Genomic DNA, 15250 nt, shown 5'->3' with positions numbered 1-15250 from the left:
GTGATTATATACATTTTGCCTCGTTTTATTCAAAAAATAGAACTCCAATTTTAATCAAGATATATATATATAAAAAAAAAAAAATCTACAGAGGGAATGAAAAGTTAAGTAAACTTTTTTACTGCAAAAGGGGCTTAAACGGCATTTTCATACAATAGCGATCCAATTCGCTGGGTTTTATCCTCAGCGATTTATCGAGGGATTTTTGGCAAAAAAAAAAAAAAGCTTTCTACTCAAAAACCGGTATTTCCAGCATCTGAAATGAAGCGGCTTCTTTATTATTATTATTTCGAATTTTGGACGTCCCAATATGAGAGAAAGAGGCAGAAAGAGGGGGGGGGGGAAATAAAGTAAAGAGTCCGACAAATGTATAGGGAGGGCGCGCAGCTAAGTACGCCGCGCAGATGTACACGGCGTGCAGAGGTACGTGTGGCGCAGAGGTACGTGTGGCGCAGAGGTACGTGTGGCGCAGAGGTACGTGTGGCGCAGAGGTACGTGTGGCGCAGAGGTACGTGTGGCGCAGAGGTACGTGTGGCGCAGAGGTACGTGTGGCGCAGAGGTACGTGGTACGTGTGGCGCAGAGGTACGTGTGGCGCAGAGGTACGTGGTACGTGTGGCGCAGAGGTACGTGTGGCGCAGAGGTACGTGTGGCGCAGAGGTACGTGTGGCGCAGAGGTACGTGTGGCGCAGAGGTACGTGTGGCGCAGATGTACACGGCTCGGGTGTCCCCGGCTACTCAATAAGATCCTGGGAACAAACAAGGTTTTCATATTTTTTATACAGTTTCATAATTAACAAAAATATATTTATTTTCCGTTTTTTTTCCTTTAACCTTCAAACAAGGGCGACCAAAAAATAAAAATAATGAATGACTTTACAGATTTCGCACAGGACGTCTACGTTACTATGTATAAAAGCTCACACGCACGACAGAGAAGCAGCATGCGGAGTAAGCTTACTTCCAGCAAACAAAAAGCACAGAGACAGGTGTTACAGGCCGGGGGGAGGGACGCGGGACTTCCCCGGGGGGAGAAGGAAACGGCCCCCTTTCTATAGCAGGTTTTCTACCAGGAAAAGGTCTGTACAAAAGAATTGATCTCTGCCCATTTTCCGCTGCCGGACGGGCCCTGCATGGCTTGGCACCGCTGGCAGGGAGTTAGCAGAAGATCCTGTTCCCTCCAGCAATGAAGGGGTTGCAAATAAAAGATAAAACTGGACAGGATGAAAAATATGGCATATAAGGCTTTCCAATGCTGTACAGCTTTTATGGTGTCAAAGGGAGCTTTGTGTCGTTAAATGATACATTTTTTTTTTGCATTCACCCCGAGTGCTGGCTTTGAAATCTCCTCTTCATAAGATATTTGTGCGGGGAGGGGGGGAGAAACGGAAGGAGAACAGAGATGGGGGGGAGGAGAGGTGTGTAAATAAGAAAATAAAGATCAGAAAGAAAAGAGAAAAAACTAATAAAGTAGAATGAAGAAAATAAAAAAAGGAAGAGAAGGTAAAATAGGTATCAGAGAGAAGACTATGGCTCTTATTTTATATGCAGTGAACATCTTCCCCTGGCTCAGGCAGATTTAAACTCCAGTTATTTATAATAATAATAAAATTTAAAAAAAAGGCTGAAGTCTTCCCAAGCGAGGGTGAGATAACTTCAGAACATATTGGGCCTAAAAGAGAGAGGGAAAGAAACAGCAAACAGGGATAGAAATAAAGGTTTACTGCTGCAATAGGGGGATAGCAGTGAGGCTGGGAGAGAGGATTTGGGGGGGCTTGGTGGAGGAAGGCAAGGGGGAGTCTGCGTTGGCGTCCGTGGTGTGGAAGGGATGCTGGTGTCGGCAGGAGCTGCTCATTGTCTCATGTACGACCCGTTGAGTGACTGTTTGGGCATCGCAGTGTTCATGTAACCGTGATGACCAGGGCCAGAGTACATCATGTTGCCGTGCGGGCCGGTCGGCATGGGCTGTTGGGCGTAAGGCTGGCTGCCCATCATTCCCATCTGCATGGGGTACTGCGGGCTCTGGTTCATGTAGCCGTGGTTGCTGTGGTAGCCACTGTTCATCATGGACTGGGACATGCGGTAGCCACTCATGGCATTGAGCGTGTTGACTTGGTTCACGTTGTAGGCTGGCGCTGGCATCAGGTTGACGCTCATGTTCATCCCGCGCTGCATGGCAAGAGAGCGAGACTGAGCCTGCATGGACACAGTCTGCGGAGGGGGGGCGTGACCATACAGCTGTGATGGGTGGGGGCCTGCGGTGGCTCCCGGGGGCAGCGATGACACTTTGGTCCGCATGGACATGTGGCTTTTGCCTGCCATCTGGGTCTGCAGCCTTTGGCTGTGCGTGAGCCCCATCTGTCCGCCGGACATGTTGCGCTGGAGAAGGGGCGGGGGCAGGTTCATGGGGGGCGGGGTGAGGTTTGGGGGAGGGGTCATGGTAGCCTGGGATTGAGGGGGACCGGAGTGCGGGGGCTGGGAGAGCTGCACCATGTTACTCAATGAGGAGGAGAGGGAGGCACCGTTTGCATAGGATGTTACGGCCGGCGAGTGGCTGTAAGGCATGGAGTGATCCATCAGGGTATTGGTCAGCTGCTGAAGCTTGGCCAGGCTGAATGTAGCAGAGGGCTGCGGATAGTGCCCACCCCCAAAGTCCCCTTGCCCCATACGGTCATACAGTCCTCCCATCCCACCTCCCCCGGCCTCGGGAATGTCTGAGAGTGTGAAGCCAGTGCCGGCCATGCCACATGGTGGGAGCTGCTGCTGCTGCCCGATGCTGGGGGGTCTCTCCACAGCACAGGCCTGCGGGGACTTAACGCTGCATGGGGGCTGGGGAGGAGGTGACCCGATCATGCTGCAGCTCCCGTTCATGGCGGACATTTGCTGAGTCACCGCACAGCTGCTCTGCGTCAGGTTAGAGGAGCTCATGCCCCCTGTGTAGGAGCAGCTGTTTTGGGAGGGCAGATTCCCTCCTCCCATGCCAGAGTCGTAGCTGTTGGGGTTCTCATAGTTCTCTGTGGTGCTCTCAATGCTGCCCAGGTCACTGAAGCCACTGTCCACTACCTGCTGCGAGTGGTCGGACACAGACGGCACGTCCATCATGGGGCTCGTCTCCAAGTTCTGCATGGAGGCGACAGACATGCCAGTCTGGTCAGGGCTAATCTGGGTGTAGCTGCTCTCCAGGGAAGGCACACTGGGGCTGCTCGCTGACCTGACTGAGTGACCAGGGTGCGAGTGGACAGAGGACACAGGGCTGCTGTGGTCAGATTGCTGGCAGTCCTCCACGGCGCTTGTGTGTGGGCTCTGGACATAGCTGTGAAGGCTCTGACATACCTCCTGTGTCTCCGCGCAGTCCCTGTAAGCATCCTCCTGCTCCTCGCTCTCACGGGTCAGTGACTGGACAGCTTGAGCTGTTTCTGAGTCAATGTCCAGCGCCTCTACTCCAGCCCCCGCCAGCTGCTGCACCAGCTCCTCTGTGGGCGTTTCCTCTAGAACCTTGGCTTGCTTCTCTGGTTCAGCTACGGGATCTGTGTCTCCAAGCATCTCGTTAGCTGGCTCCGCCTCCAGCGCTTCGCTGCTGCTCAAGATATCCTCCTGAGCCGGGTTATCGCTTGCCAAGCCCAGCTCTAAAAAAGGCTCCTGCTCCCCCAAGGTCTCTTTAAAGGGCTCTTCTGTGGCCTCCTTCTCTGACGTGTCCATGTGGCTCTCATCTTCGTCGTCTGCATCGTGGTCCTCGTTGTGAGACTGTTCTTCCTCATCTTCCTCCTCTTCCTCATCCATTGCCACGAGCTCACCTGTCTGTCCTGTGTCTGAATTATCCAACTTCTCCTCCAGTGTGTGTGACTTCTCTTCACCTGCTTTCATACCTTCCTCTTTCTTCTTCTCCTCCTCCTGCTTCTCCACCACTTCTTCCTGCTTCTCGGCTTCATCTTTTGCTACTTCCTCCTCTTCCTGACACACTTCCTCCTCTTCCTGACACACTTCCTCCTCTTCCTGACACACTTGCTCCTCTTCCTGACACACTTGCTCCTCTTCCTGACACACTTGCTCCTCTTCCTGACACACTTCCTCCTCTTCCTGACACACTTCCTCCTCTGTTTTCCCCAAGCTGGTGCTATCCGGGCTAGGAGACTCTGTGGGGGAGGTCTCTGCTCCCTGTGGCTCAGCTTCCTTGCTGGTCTCCACCACGTCCTCCTGAGTGGAACACTCTCGCTCCTCTTCCGTTCCCTCTTTCACCTCCTCGGCCTGGGCCTGGTCGTCGGGCTCCATGGGGGTCTCCGGAGGGGTGTAGAGGTTGAGTTTGAAGCCGGCCTTCCTTTCCATGCTGCGCCTCCTCTTCGAGGGACCTCTCTTTACTCCTTTGGGCCACCCCTGCTTCCTTGGTATCCGCCCTGGGCCATCCCTATCTGCTACCTTCTCGGGCGCCGCTTCCCCCACGTGATCTGCAAAGACACAGAAGGTCCGTCATTCCCAAGTTTCATAAAGAGTTGGAGAGACACTCAACGTTATTCACTAAAGAGCAGTAGCCGTTAGTGATGGTTAATGGCAAATTCAAGACAATGCCGATAGTCACCAATGGTTAGTGCCAGTTGTTGAATTACGGCTACTTACTGTATCATTTATGCTGATAAAACATAAGAGATTACAATAGGTAATGATCGCAAAACGGCAAGAGATGCAATCACAGGCGATAGGATCACTATCATTTTTACCTCCAGGATCTGTTATGCGCTGAAACTTTTAATAAACACAGAAATTGTGTAAAGGCGGCAGTAAGAAAAGCACATCCACACTGACTGGTGGAATTGTGTCACCAAGAATACTGCCCATCGTTACACAAACACAAGGAATAGACAAAGGAAAAAGATGTCCTCATTTTCAGACTCATAATGCTCTCCCACAGGGTGTGTGCGCTTTATGGGATATTGTTTTGTAAAAGAGGTAAGTGCTGCCGGGTTAAGGCTGCCCAGGGGGCATAAAGCACAATATATACATAGACACACACATACATCTCAACCCTATAGCGCGATCCGCCACAACGCGGATATGCTTATAACGCGGTCTGAGTGTGGCTCCTGATTTAAAAGCATCTCCAAGTGTTTTTTTGTTTTTTTTTTTAAAGTGAAATGGCCGTCGCGCGAGGACTTACCGGCATCTGTAGCATACGGTGTATAAAGGGTCATGGGTTCGATTCCTGCATGGTAAAATTATTATTTTCTTTTAATTATAATGTGTAATTGATAAATTCTAAATTATTATTTGGTTTATTTGATAAATTATTATATAAAAAACCAAGGAGGGGAGGGTGTGTTTGTGTGTGTGTGTGTGTGTGTGTGTGTGTGTGTCCGTTAGCAATAAAGCATTGAATGTTATTAAAAAAACAAAAAACCTTACAGATGTGCGCCGCGCACGTGGACGCAACCTGATGAAGCAGGGAGAGACGAGAGAGCTGCAGATGTCGGGTAATCCTCACGCGGCGGCCATTTCGGGATCCTGGTTATAACGCGGTCTCATTATGTGGACCCTGAGCACCGCGTTATAACGGGGTTCAGCTACACAGACGCGCTGTACACGGGTGTGGCCACACACACGCGCGACATACACCTCTAGTACACCATCATTGGACTCCTTGATGCTTAATGCTGCCTAGACAACCTTAACCCGGCGACGTGTACCTCTTATACAAAACAATATCCCATAACAATAAACAAGGATGCTGCGTAATTGTCCAATTTATTAGTCCCCGTGTCCAATGTGGAAGCCACTTAGGCCCATATTATTGCCAGCCCCGCTTAGGAGCTCTTATCTCACTTATTGGTGTGTAGTCGTGTTGCTGGCCTGCTGAGGGTTAAACATTTGTGAGGTGTATGTGTAATTTGCAAAGGATACTCAGGTTGTAGGGAAAAGGCCTCCCGGCTGTCTGTCTGCTATACAGTCGCTCTTTAACAGCCTGGCACGTATCTAGGTCTCTCTTATTGTGGACTCTTTATAACACACTTCTCTTTGTGCAGGAAATGTGTTTCTGCAGCTGTCTCTCACTTTCTCTATCCGTGGCTAGCAGTCTATTATAAGCCCCCTCTTTCACCAGCTCTTAAGCCCCTCTCACTGTCTCTGTGTACCTCTCAGACTGGCGCTCACCCATCTGTGTCTGGTCTCAGAATGGCAGTTGTCATACCACACTCCCTCTGTCTCAAACATTCTATTTAGTTTTCTTCTTATCCAATCCCATATCTCCTGTCATGTGTTGTCAGGCAGATTAGTGTCTATTATTCTTTATCACACCATGTGATAGGTGGAGCAGATTCATTCTGTATTACACACATTACATGTGTAGCTGTCTGTCTGTCTATCTATCTACACAAACAAAAGATGTAGTGCCCGCTCAACCTGCTGAATTAACTCACTAGAGTGGTGCTGTCAGGGTATAGACATATGCATACACGAGAGAGAAAGAACCCTATAACGACGCACACTAACTCTACTAATAGAAAACAAATACATTTGATTCATTATTTAGAATATCAACTAAAACACAGTTAAAATAGCGCTTTCTTAGCAGGAAACCCAAGTTATAGTTCCTATTGTAATACTTTCTAATGATGTAATACAAAGACTACAGTGTAGACAGCTGTAGTTGAAGAGGAGATGGACGGAGTAATATCCCTGCCTCTTCGCGACCAGGTAAGTATATGCATGTACACACTGCTGACACTGGTAATGTTTGTGAAACAGGAAGAGAGCATGTAGGGTATATATCAGATATACGTAATATGGACCAAATATATATATCTCCTATCCCTTGGCAAAAAAGGTATTATTAACAGCCCTACTGTGATTATGAGGAAATGATTGTATGTTCCCTAGTTATAACCGGAGAGGTTCACATAATCTCACTCCTATCACACTGCCTGTGCAGGGCAGAGAATCTCTGTCAGGAGGACACAGCGGCTGTATGTGCAATAAATACAGCCCTAAGTCCAAGGCTAATTGCCGGTGTAGAAAGAGCCCCTCTATGATTAGTGGAGTCTCATCTATCTATACAGAAATGCTTCCCCTCACCCCCCTTACATCTCAGCCATGGTCTCCAAATACTCCCCCTCTCTCCATTCTGCATGTGATCTCCGCCTCTCGTTCTTGTTACCTCTCCCCCCTCTCACTCCTGCCTACAAGACTTCTCCCGTGCTGCCCCTGCTCTACCATGCACCATCAGACTCTCCCCCAGCATTCAGACATTTAAAAACTCCCTGAAAACTAACCTTTTTACGGAAGCCCTTCTGGCCTACCCCGAATATACATCTCCCCAAACCCTATTGGGGCAATCTATGTGGCTGCACCAAACTCCATGCCATATGACACCCCCAAACCTTAATAGGTAACGCTGTGCGGCTGGACCTTACCCCACCCTGAGACACACTCCGTCCCACAATGAGCGGCCACTTTACCTTTTGTTTTAACATTGCCCCGTATTCCCTGTAGAGTGTAAGCTCCCAGGATCAGGGCCTCATTACCTCTCTGTATATGTTTGTATGTCACTCTGTTGATGTAATATACATAACTCTGTAAAGAATGCAGAGAAGAAAGCGCAAAGAAATGCCTCCATGATGAAACATAGTTGGGGATTTTAATGGATAACACAATCAACATGTCTGAACCCCACTATCACCGGCTGGCTCTTCAGTGCTACCCCTCCCCTCCAATGCACCTAATTGATGCTCAATTACTTGCTGTTTTACAACACCCTCTCCACGGCGTCCCGCGAGCTTAAGGGCATCTCCTGCAGTCATGTGTAGATGATCCGAGCGATGCGGAGCGTGATGAAGGCAGGTGGGGGCGTAACTAGCACAGAGTCCGCTAGCAGGGGGCTCCTTTTCTTTGCCTCCAATCCGGAGGCAAAGTGACTTATCCTTTTCCTTTCCTCCTACGCGTTTCGCTAGAACACAGCTAGCTTCTTCAGGGACATAAGGTATCTCATGAGGGAAGAAACACCCTGCTGAAATACCCTATTCTACTGCTCTAATGGTTGATTAGATAATCAATAAGGGCCATCAGGCTTGATGCTTGAATGTTAAACACATAGTCCACTTACTACTGTGATGGTAGGGGGTACCCAGGCTATTTAATAACGTTCTAGTTACCCCTGAACCTGTGGGGTCCCTGGTACCTCCATAAGCCATGGACCAGGGATGATACATGCTGGAAAATAAAATGACCCTGTTTTTTTCCTATATCATGTTCCCTTAGCCGTAGAACTGTGACATTTCGTGTGTGTCAGTTTTAGGGGGAATATTTGGGTGGAAATGCAATTATTTTGTTTGCAAGAGTTAGGGCGCCAAAGTTGCCGGTAGTTGTTTAATTCTCCCTGGTGAGCAGGCATGATTTGCCGGTACGTGGGGTGAATTACACCGGGGCTTCCCAGTGTCCCCCAGACTCCTGGATTTCGAGCCCAAATATCCCCAAGTTATTTCCCTTATAAATATAAGGTCCCCCAAAGTAAATTCTGTAATAAAATGTACTTTATTGTGTTTTAACATTTACTATATGGCTCTATGCAGTCGGCCAGGGCATATGTTTAAGGTGCCAGCAAGTCTGCATAGAGTCTGTAGATGAAAGAGGAGACGGGATGTTAGGAGGTGTCGGGGTGCTAAGTGCCCGGGGCAGGGCGGAGTACTGGGTGCGGAGAACAGAGACCCCCTGCGGCGAGGACCCTCTGGTTTGCCAGACTCAGTGGAGCCTGCCCAGTAGGTTGCAATGGGTTGATTGAGGGAAGCGGCAGAATGACGGCGCGTTTCACCTTTAGTCAATTCGTACGTCCCGCCTACGGTGCATCCCGAGCCGGCTTGGCATGCCCCCTCCTCTAACATCAGCCAAAGAACGAGCACCTCTTTCTATTGGCTGGCGGGGAGGAGTTCCCACGCTCTGATAGGTCGCTCCTTTTACTTCCATGCTGAACATAGAACAGCGGAGGGTATGTAAGGAGACGGCTGAGTACCAGGCCATCTTGAGTCGATGAAGCTAGGGCGGGCTTTTCACAGTTGCTTTGTTCGAAATAGCAAAGTAACCGGCTTCGTTTTGAAGCTAGGAACGCCGGCCTCGCAGAGACTAAGGCCCGTGTTTTGCGCCCTAGTTCTCAAAATAGAACTAGCGATCGCGGTCAGGATTTTCTGCCGAAATCGGTTCCAGGGGATTCAGGATTAGGTCCCGGTCAGGATTTTCGGTTGAATCTCGGTCCAAGACGGATGGTTCAAGGTAAGCCCATGCAAGCCCTGCACCTGGGAAAGGTAGGTCTTATGCCCCAGACCCCGTAAGTGAGTACAGTCTTGTATATTGTATGTGTTTCCGAGGCCCTTCTCCAAATAAACCTCATTTTATTTCACTGCCTTGTTTTGCCTAAAAATCCTGGTCTACAGTGACAGACCTTTTCTGGTAAAGCCACGGATTACCCCCCATGTAAAGCCACGGATTACCCCCCATGTAAAGCCACGGATTACCCCCCATGTAAAGCCACTGATTACCCCCCCATGTAAAGCCACTGATTACCCCCCCATGTAAAGCCACTGATTACCCCCCCATGTAAAGCCACTGATTACCCCCCCATGTAAAGCCACTGATTACCCCCCCATGTAAAGACACAGATTACCCCCCCAAGTAAAGCAACAGATTACCCCCATGTAAAGCCACGGATTACCCCCCATGTAAAGCCACAGATTAACCCCATGTAAAGCCACAGATTACCCCCATGTAAAGCCACGGATTACCCCAATGTAAAGCCACGGATTACACCCATGTAAAGCCACGGATTACCCCCATGTAAAGCAGAAAGAGCCTGGTTTAGGAATTACTCAGTGATTATTCCTTTTTTTCATTCACCAACGTTTCTTTTTTCCCACTGCTGCCTGTGTTCTCTCTTTACTTATATTCTATTTATTATCTATTTTATCTATCTATCTATCTATCTATATATATATATTTTGAAAACGTTGTATGTTGGTGCCCCTATGGGCAATCTGATTGGTCCTTTGGCCCGTCACTCCGCCTCAGGTTAATCTGATTGGTCACTGCTTCACCCACCCACCGCTTCCCAAAGTCACTGCGTCACCCACCCACCGCTTCCCAAAGTCACTGCTTCACCCACCCACCGCTTCCCAAAGTCACTGCTTCACACACCCACCGCTTCCCAAAGTCACTGCGTCACCCACCCACCCACCGCTTCCCAAAGTCACTGCTTCACCCACCCACCCACCGCTTCCCAAAGTCACTGCTTCACCCACCCACCGATTCCCAAAGTCACTGCTTCACCCACCCACCGCTTCCCAAAGTCACTGCGTCACCCACCCACCCACCGCTTCCCAAAGTCACTGCTTCACCCACCCACCCACCGCTTCCCAAAGTCACTGCTTCACCCACCCACCGCTTCCCAAAGTCACTGCTTCACCCACCCACTGCTTCCCAAAGTCACAGCGTCACCCACCCACCCACCGCTTCCCAAAGTCACTGCTTCACCCACCCACCCACCGCTTCCCAAAGTCACAGCGTCACCCACCCACCCACCGCTTCCCAAAGTCACTGCGTCACCCACCCACCCACCGCTTCCCAAAGTCACTGCGTCAATCACCCACCGACCCACCACTTCCCAAAGTCACTGCGTCACTCACCCACCCACCCACCGCTTCCCAAAGTCACTGCTTCACCCACCCACCGCTTCCCAAAGTCACTGCTTCACCCATCCACCCACCGCTTCCCAAAGTCACAGCGTCACCCACCCACCCACCGCTTCCCAAAGTCACTGCGTCACCCACCCACCCACCGCTTCCCAAAGTCACTGCTTCACCCATCCACCCACCGCTTCCCAAAGTCACAGCGTCACCCACCCACCCACCGCTTCCCAAAGTCACTGCGTCACCCACCCACCCACCGCTTCCCAAAGTCACTGCGTCACCCACCCACCCCTTCCCAAAGTCACTGCTTCACCCACCCACCGCTTCCCAGTCACTGCTTCACCCACCCACCCACCGCTTCCCAAAGTCACTGCGTCACCCACCCACCGCTTCCCAAAGTCACTGCTTCACCCACCCACCCACCGCTTCCCAAAGTCACTGCTTCACCCACCCACCGCTTCCCAAAGTCACTGCGTCATCCACCCACCCACCCACCCACCGCTTCCCAAAGTCACTGCTTCACCCACCCACCCACCGCTTCCCAAAGTCACTGCTTCACCCACCCACCGCTTCCCAAAGTCACTGCTTCACCCACCCACCCACCGCTTCCCAAAGTCACTGCTTCACCCACCCACCGCTTCCCAAAGTCACTGCGTCACCCACCCACCCACCGCTTCCCAAAGTCACTGCGTCACCCACCCACCCACCGCTTCCCAAAGTCACTGCTTCACCCACCCACCGCTTCCCAAAGTCACTGCGTCACCCACCCACCCACCGCTTCCCAAAGTCACTGCTTCACCCACCCACCGCTTCCCAAAGTCACTGCTTCACCCACCCACCGCTTCCCAAAGTCACTGCGTCACCCACCCACCCACCGCTTCCCAAAGTCACTGCTTCACCCACCCACCGCTTCCCAAAGTCACTGCTTCACCCACCCACCGCTTCCCAAAGTCACTGCGTCACCCACCCACCCACCGCTTCCCAAAGTCACTGCTTCACCCAACTGCTTCCCAAAGTCACAGCGTCACCCACCCACCCACCGCTTCCCAAAGTCACTGCGTCACCCACCCACCCACCGCTTCCCAAAGTCACTGCGTCACCCACCCACCCACCGCTTCCCAAAGTCACTGCGTCACTCACCCACCCACCCACCGCTTCCCAAAGTCACTGCTTCACCCACCCACCGCTTCCCAAAGTCACTGCTTCACCCACCCACCGCTTCCCAAAGTCACTGCGTCACCCACCCACCGCTTCCCAAAGTCACTGCTTCACCCACCCACCGCTTCCCAAAGTCACTGCTTCACCCACCCACCGCTTCCCAAAGTCACTGCTTCACCCACCCACCCACCGCTTCCAAAAGTCACTGCGTCACCCACCCACCCACCGCTTCCCAAAGTCACTGCGTCACCCACCCACCCACCGCTTCCCAAAGTCACTGCGTCACCCACCCACCCACCGCTTCCCAAAGTCACTGCTTCACCCACCCACCGCTTCCCAAAGTCACTGCTTCACCCACCCACCGCTTCCCAAAGTCACTGCTTCACCCACCCACCGCTTCCCAAAGTCACTGCGTCACCCACCCACCCACCGCTTCCCAAAGTCACTGCGTCACCCACCCACCCACCGCTTCCCAAAGTCACTGCGTCACCCACCCACCCACCCACCGCTTCCCAAAGTCACTGCGTCACCTACCCACCGCTTCCCAAAGTCACTGCGTCACCCACCCACCCACCGCTTCCCAAAGTCACTGCTTCACCCACCGCTTCCCAAAGTCACTGCTTCACCCACCCACCGCTTCCCAAAGCGACTGCTTCACCCACCCACCCACCGCTTCCCAAAGTCACTGCGTCACCCACCCACCCACCGCTTCCCAAAGTCACTGCTTCACCCACCCACCGCTTCCCAAAGTCACTGCGTCACCCACCCACCCACCGCTTCCCAAAGTCACTGCGTCACCCACCCACCCACCGCTTCCCAAAGTCACTGCGTCACCCACCCACCCACCGCTTCCCAAAGTCACTGCGTCACCCACCCACCCACCGCTTCCCAAAGTCACTGCTTCACCCACCCACCACTTCCCAAAGTCACTGCGTCACCCACCCACCCACCACTTCCCAAAGTCACTGCGTCACTCACCCACCGCTTCCCAAAGTCACTGCGTCACCCACCCACCCACCGCTTCCCAAAGTCACTGCTTCACCCACCCACCCACCGCTTCCCAAAGTCACAGCGTCACCCACCCACCGCTTCCCAAAGTCACTGCTTCACCCACCCAGCGCTTCCCAAAGTCACTGCTTCACCCACCTACCGCTTCCCAAAGTCACTGCGTCACCCACCCACCGCTTCCCAAAGTCACTGCTTCACCCACCCAGCGCTTCCCAAAGTCACTGCTTCACCCACCCACCACTTCCCAAAGTCACTGCGTCACCCACCCACCGCTTCCCAAAGTCACTGCGTCACCCACTCACCCACCGCTTCCCAAAGTCACTGCTTCACCCACCCACCGCTTCCCAAAGTCACTGCTTCACCCACCCACCGCTTCCCAAAGTCACTGCGTCACCCACTCACCCACCGCTTCCCAAAGTCACTGCTTCACCCACCCAGCGCTTCCCAAAGTCACTGCTTCACCCACCCACCACTTCCCAAAGTCACTGCTTCACCCACCCACCGCTTCTCAGTCACTGCTTCACCCACCCACCCACCCACCGCTTCCCAAAGTCACTGCTTCACCCACCCACCCACCGCTTCCCAAAGTCACTGCTTCACCCACCCACCGCTTCCCAAAGTCACAGCGTCACCCACCCACCGCTTCCCAAAGTCACTGCTTCACCCACCCACCGCTTCCCAAAGTCACTGCTTCACCCACCCACCCACCGCTTCCCAAAGTCACAGCGTCACCCACCCACCCACCGCTTCCCAAAGTCACTGCTTCACCCACCCACCCACCGCTTCCCAAAGTCACTGCGTCACCCACCCACCGCTTCCCAAAGTCACTGCGTCACCCACCCACCGCTTCCCAAAGTCACTGCGTCACCCACCCACCGCTTCCCAAAGTCACTGCGTCACCCACCCACCGCTTCCCAAAGTCACTGCGTCACTCACCCACCGCTTCCCAAAGTCACTGCTTCACCCACCCACCGCTTCCCAAAGTCACTGCTTCACCCACCCACCGCTTCCCAAAGTCACTGCTTCACCCACCCACCGCTTCCCAAAGTCACTGCGTCACCCACCCACCGCTTCCCAAAGTCACTGCTTCACCCACCCACCGCTTCCCAAAGTCACTGCGTCACTCACCCACCGCTTCCCAAAGTCACTGCTTCACCCACCCACCGCTTCCCAAAGTCACTGCTTCACCCACCCACCGCTTCCCAAAGTCACTGCTTCACCCACCCACCGCTTCCCAAAGTCACTGCTTCACCCACCCACCGCTTCCCAAAGTCACTGCTTCACCCACCCACCGCTTCCCAAAGTCACTGCGTCACCCACCCAACGCTTCCCAAAGTCACTGCTTCACCCACCCACCGCTTCCCAAAGTCACTGCGTCACCCACCCACCCACCGCTTCCCAAAGTCACTGCTTCACCCACCCAACGCTTCCCAAAGTCTCTGCGTCACCCACCCACCCACCGCTTCCCAAAGTCACTGCTTCACCCACCCACCGCTTCCCAAAGTCACTGCGTCACCCACTCACCGCTTCCCAAAGTTACTGCTTCACCCACCCACCGCATCCCAGTCACTGCGTCACCCACCCACCCACCGCTTCCCAAAGTCTCTGCGTCACCCACCCACCCACCGCTTCCCAAAGTCACTGCTTCACCCACCCACCGCTTCCCAAAGTCACTGCGTCACCCACCCACCCACCGCTTCCCAAAGTCACTGCGTCACCCACCCACCCACCGCTTCCCAAAGTCACTGCGTCACCCACCCACCGCTTCCCAAAGTCACTGCTTCACCCACCCACCGCTTCCCAAAGTCACTGCGTCACCCACCCACCCACCGCTTCCCAAAGTCACTGCTTCACCCACCTACCCACCCACCACTTCCCAAAGTCACTGCGTCACCCACCCACCCACCGCTTCCCAAAGTCACTGCTTCACCCACCCAGCGCTTCCCAAAGTCACTGCTTCACCCACCCACCCACCGCTTCCCAAAGTCACTGCGTCACCCACCCAGCGCTTCCCAAAGTCACTGCTTCACCCACCCACCCACCCAGCGCTTCCCAAAGTCACTGCGTCACCCACCCAGCGCTTCCCAAAGTCACTGCGTCACCCATCCACCCACCCAGCGCTTCCCAAAGTCACTGCGTCACCCACCCACCGCTTCCCAAAGTCACTGCGTCACCCACCCACCCAGCGCTTCCCAAAGTCACTGCGTCACCCACCCACCCAGCGCTTCCCAAAGTCACTGCTTCCCCCACCCAGCGCTTCCCAAAGTCACTGCTTCACCCACCCACCGCTTCCCAAAGTCACTGCTTCACCCACCCACCCACCGCTTCCCAAAGTCACTGCTTCACCCACCCACCGCTTCCCAAAGTCACTGTGTCACCCACCCACCCACCACTTCCCAAAGTCACTGCGTCACCCAGCCACCCACCGCTT

The 15250-nt window shown here is 53.2% G+C and overlaps 1 protein-coding gene across 1 annotated transcript in view; it reads right to left on the bottom strand.

The window, feature by feature from the left end:
- Positions 1-756: 756 nt before the first annotated feature.
- Positions 757-15250, bottom strand: part of KAT6B (lysine acetyltransferase 6B) — a 141352-nt gene continuing 126858 nt past the window's right edge. The window contains 1 exon segment of the mRNA XM_075610323.1: positions 757-4440. Within this exon segment, the coding sequence (XP_075466438.1) occupies positions 1850-4440 (2591 nt within the window). The 3' untranslated portion in view covers positions 757-1849.

The sequence above is a fragment of the Ascaphus truei genome, chromosome 8, assembly GCF_040206685.1.
Source record: "Ascaphus truei isolate aAscTru1 chromosome 8, aAscTru1.hap1, whole genome shotgun sequence".
Classification (NCBI taxonomy): domain Eukaryota; kingdom Metazoa; phylum Chordata; class Amphibia; order Anura; family Ascaphidae; genus Ascaphus; species Ascaphus truei.
The sequence above is the reverse complement of the archived record's forward strand: the minus strand, read 5'-3'. Positions and strand labels throughout refer to the sequence as shown.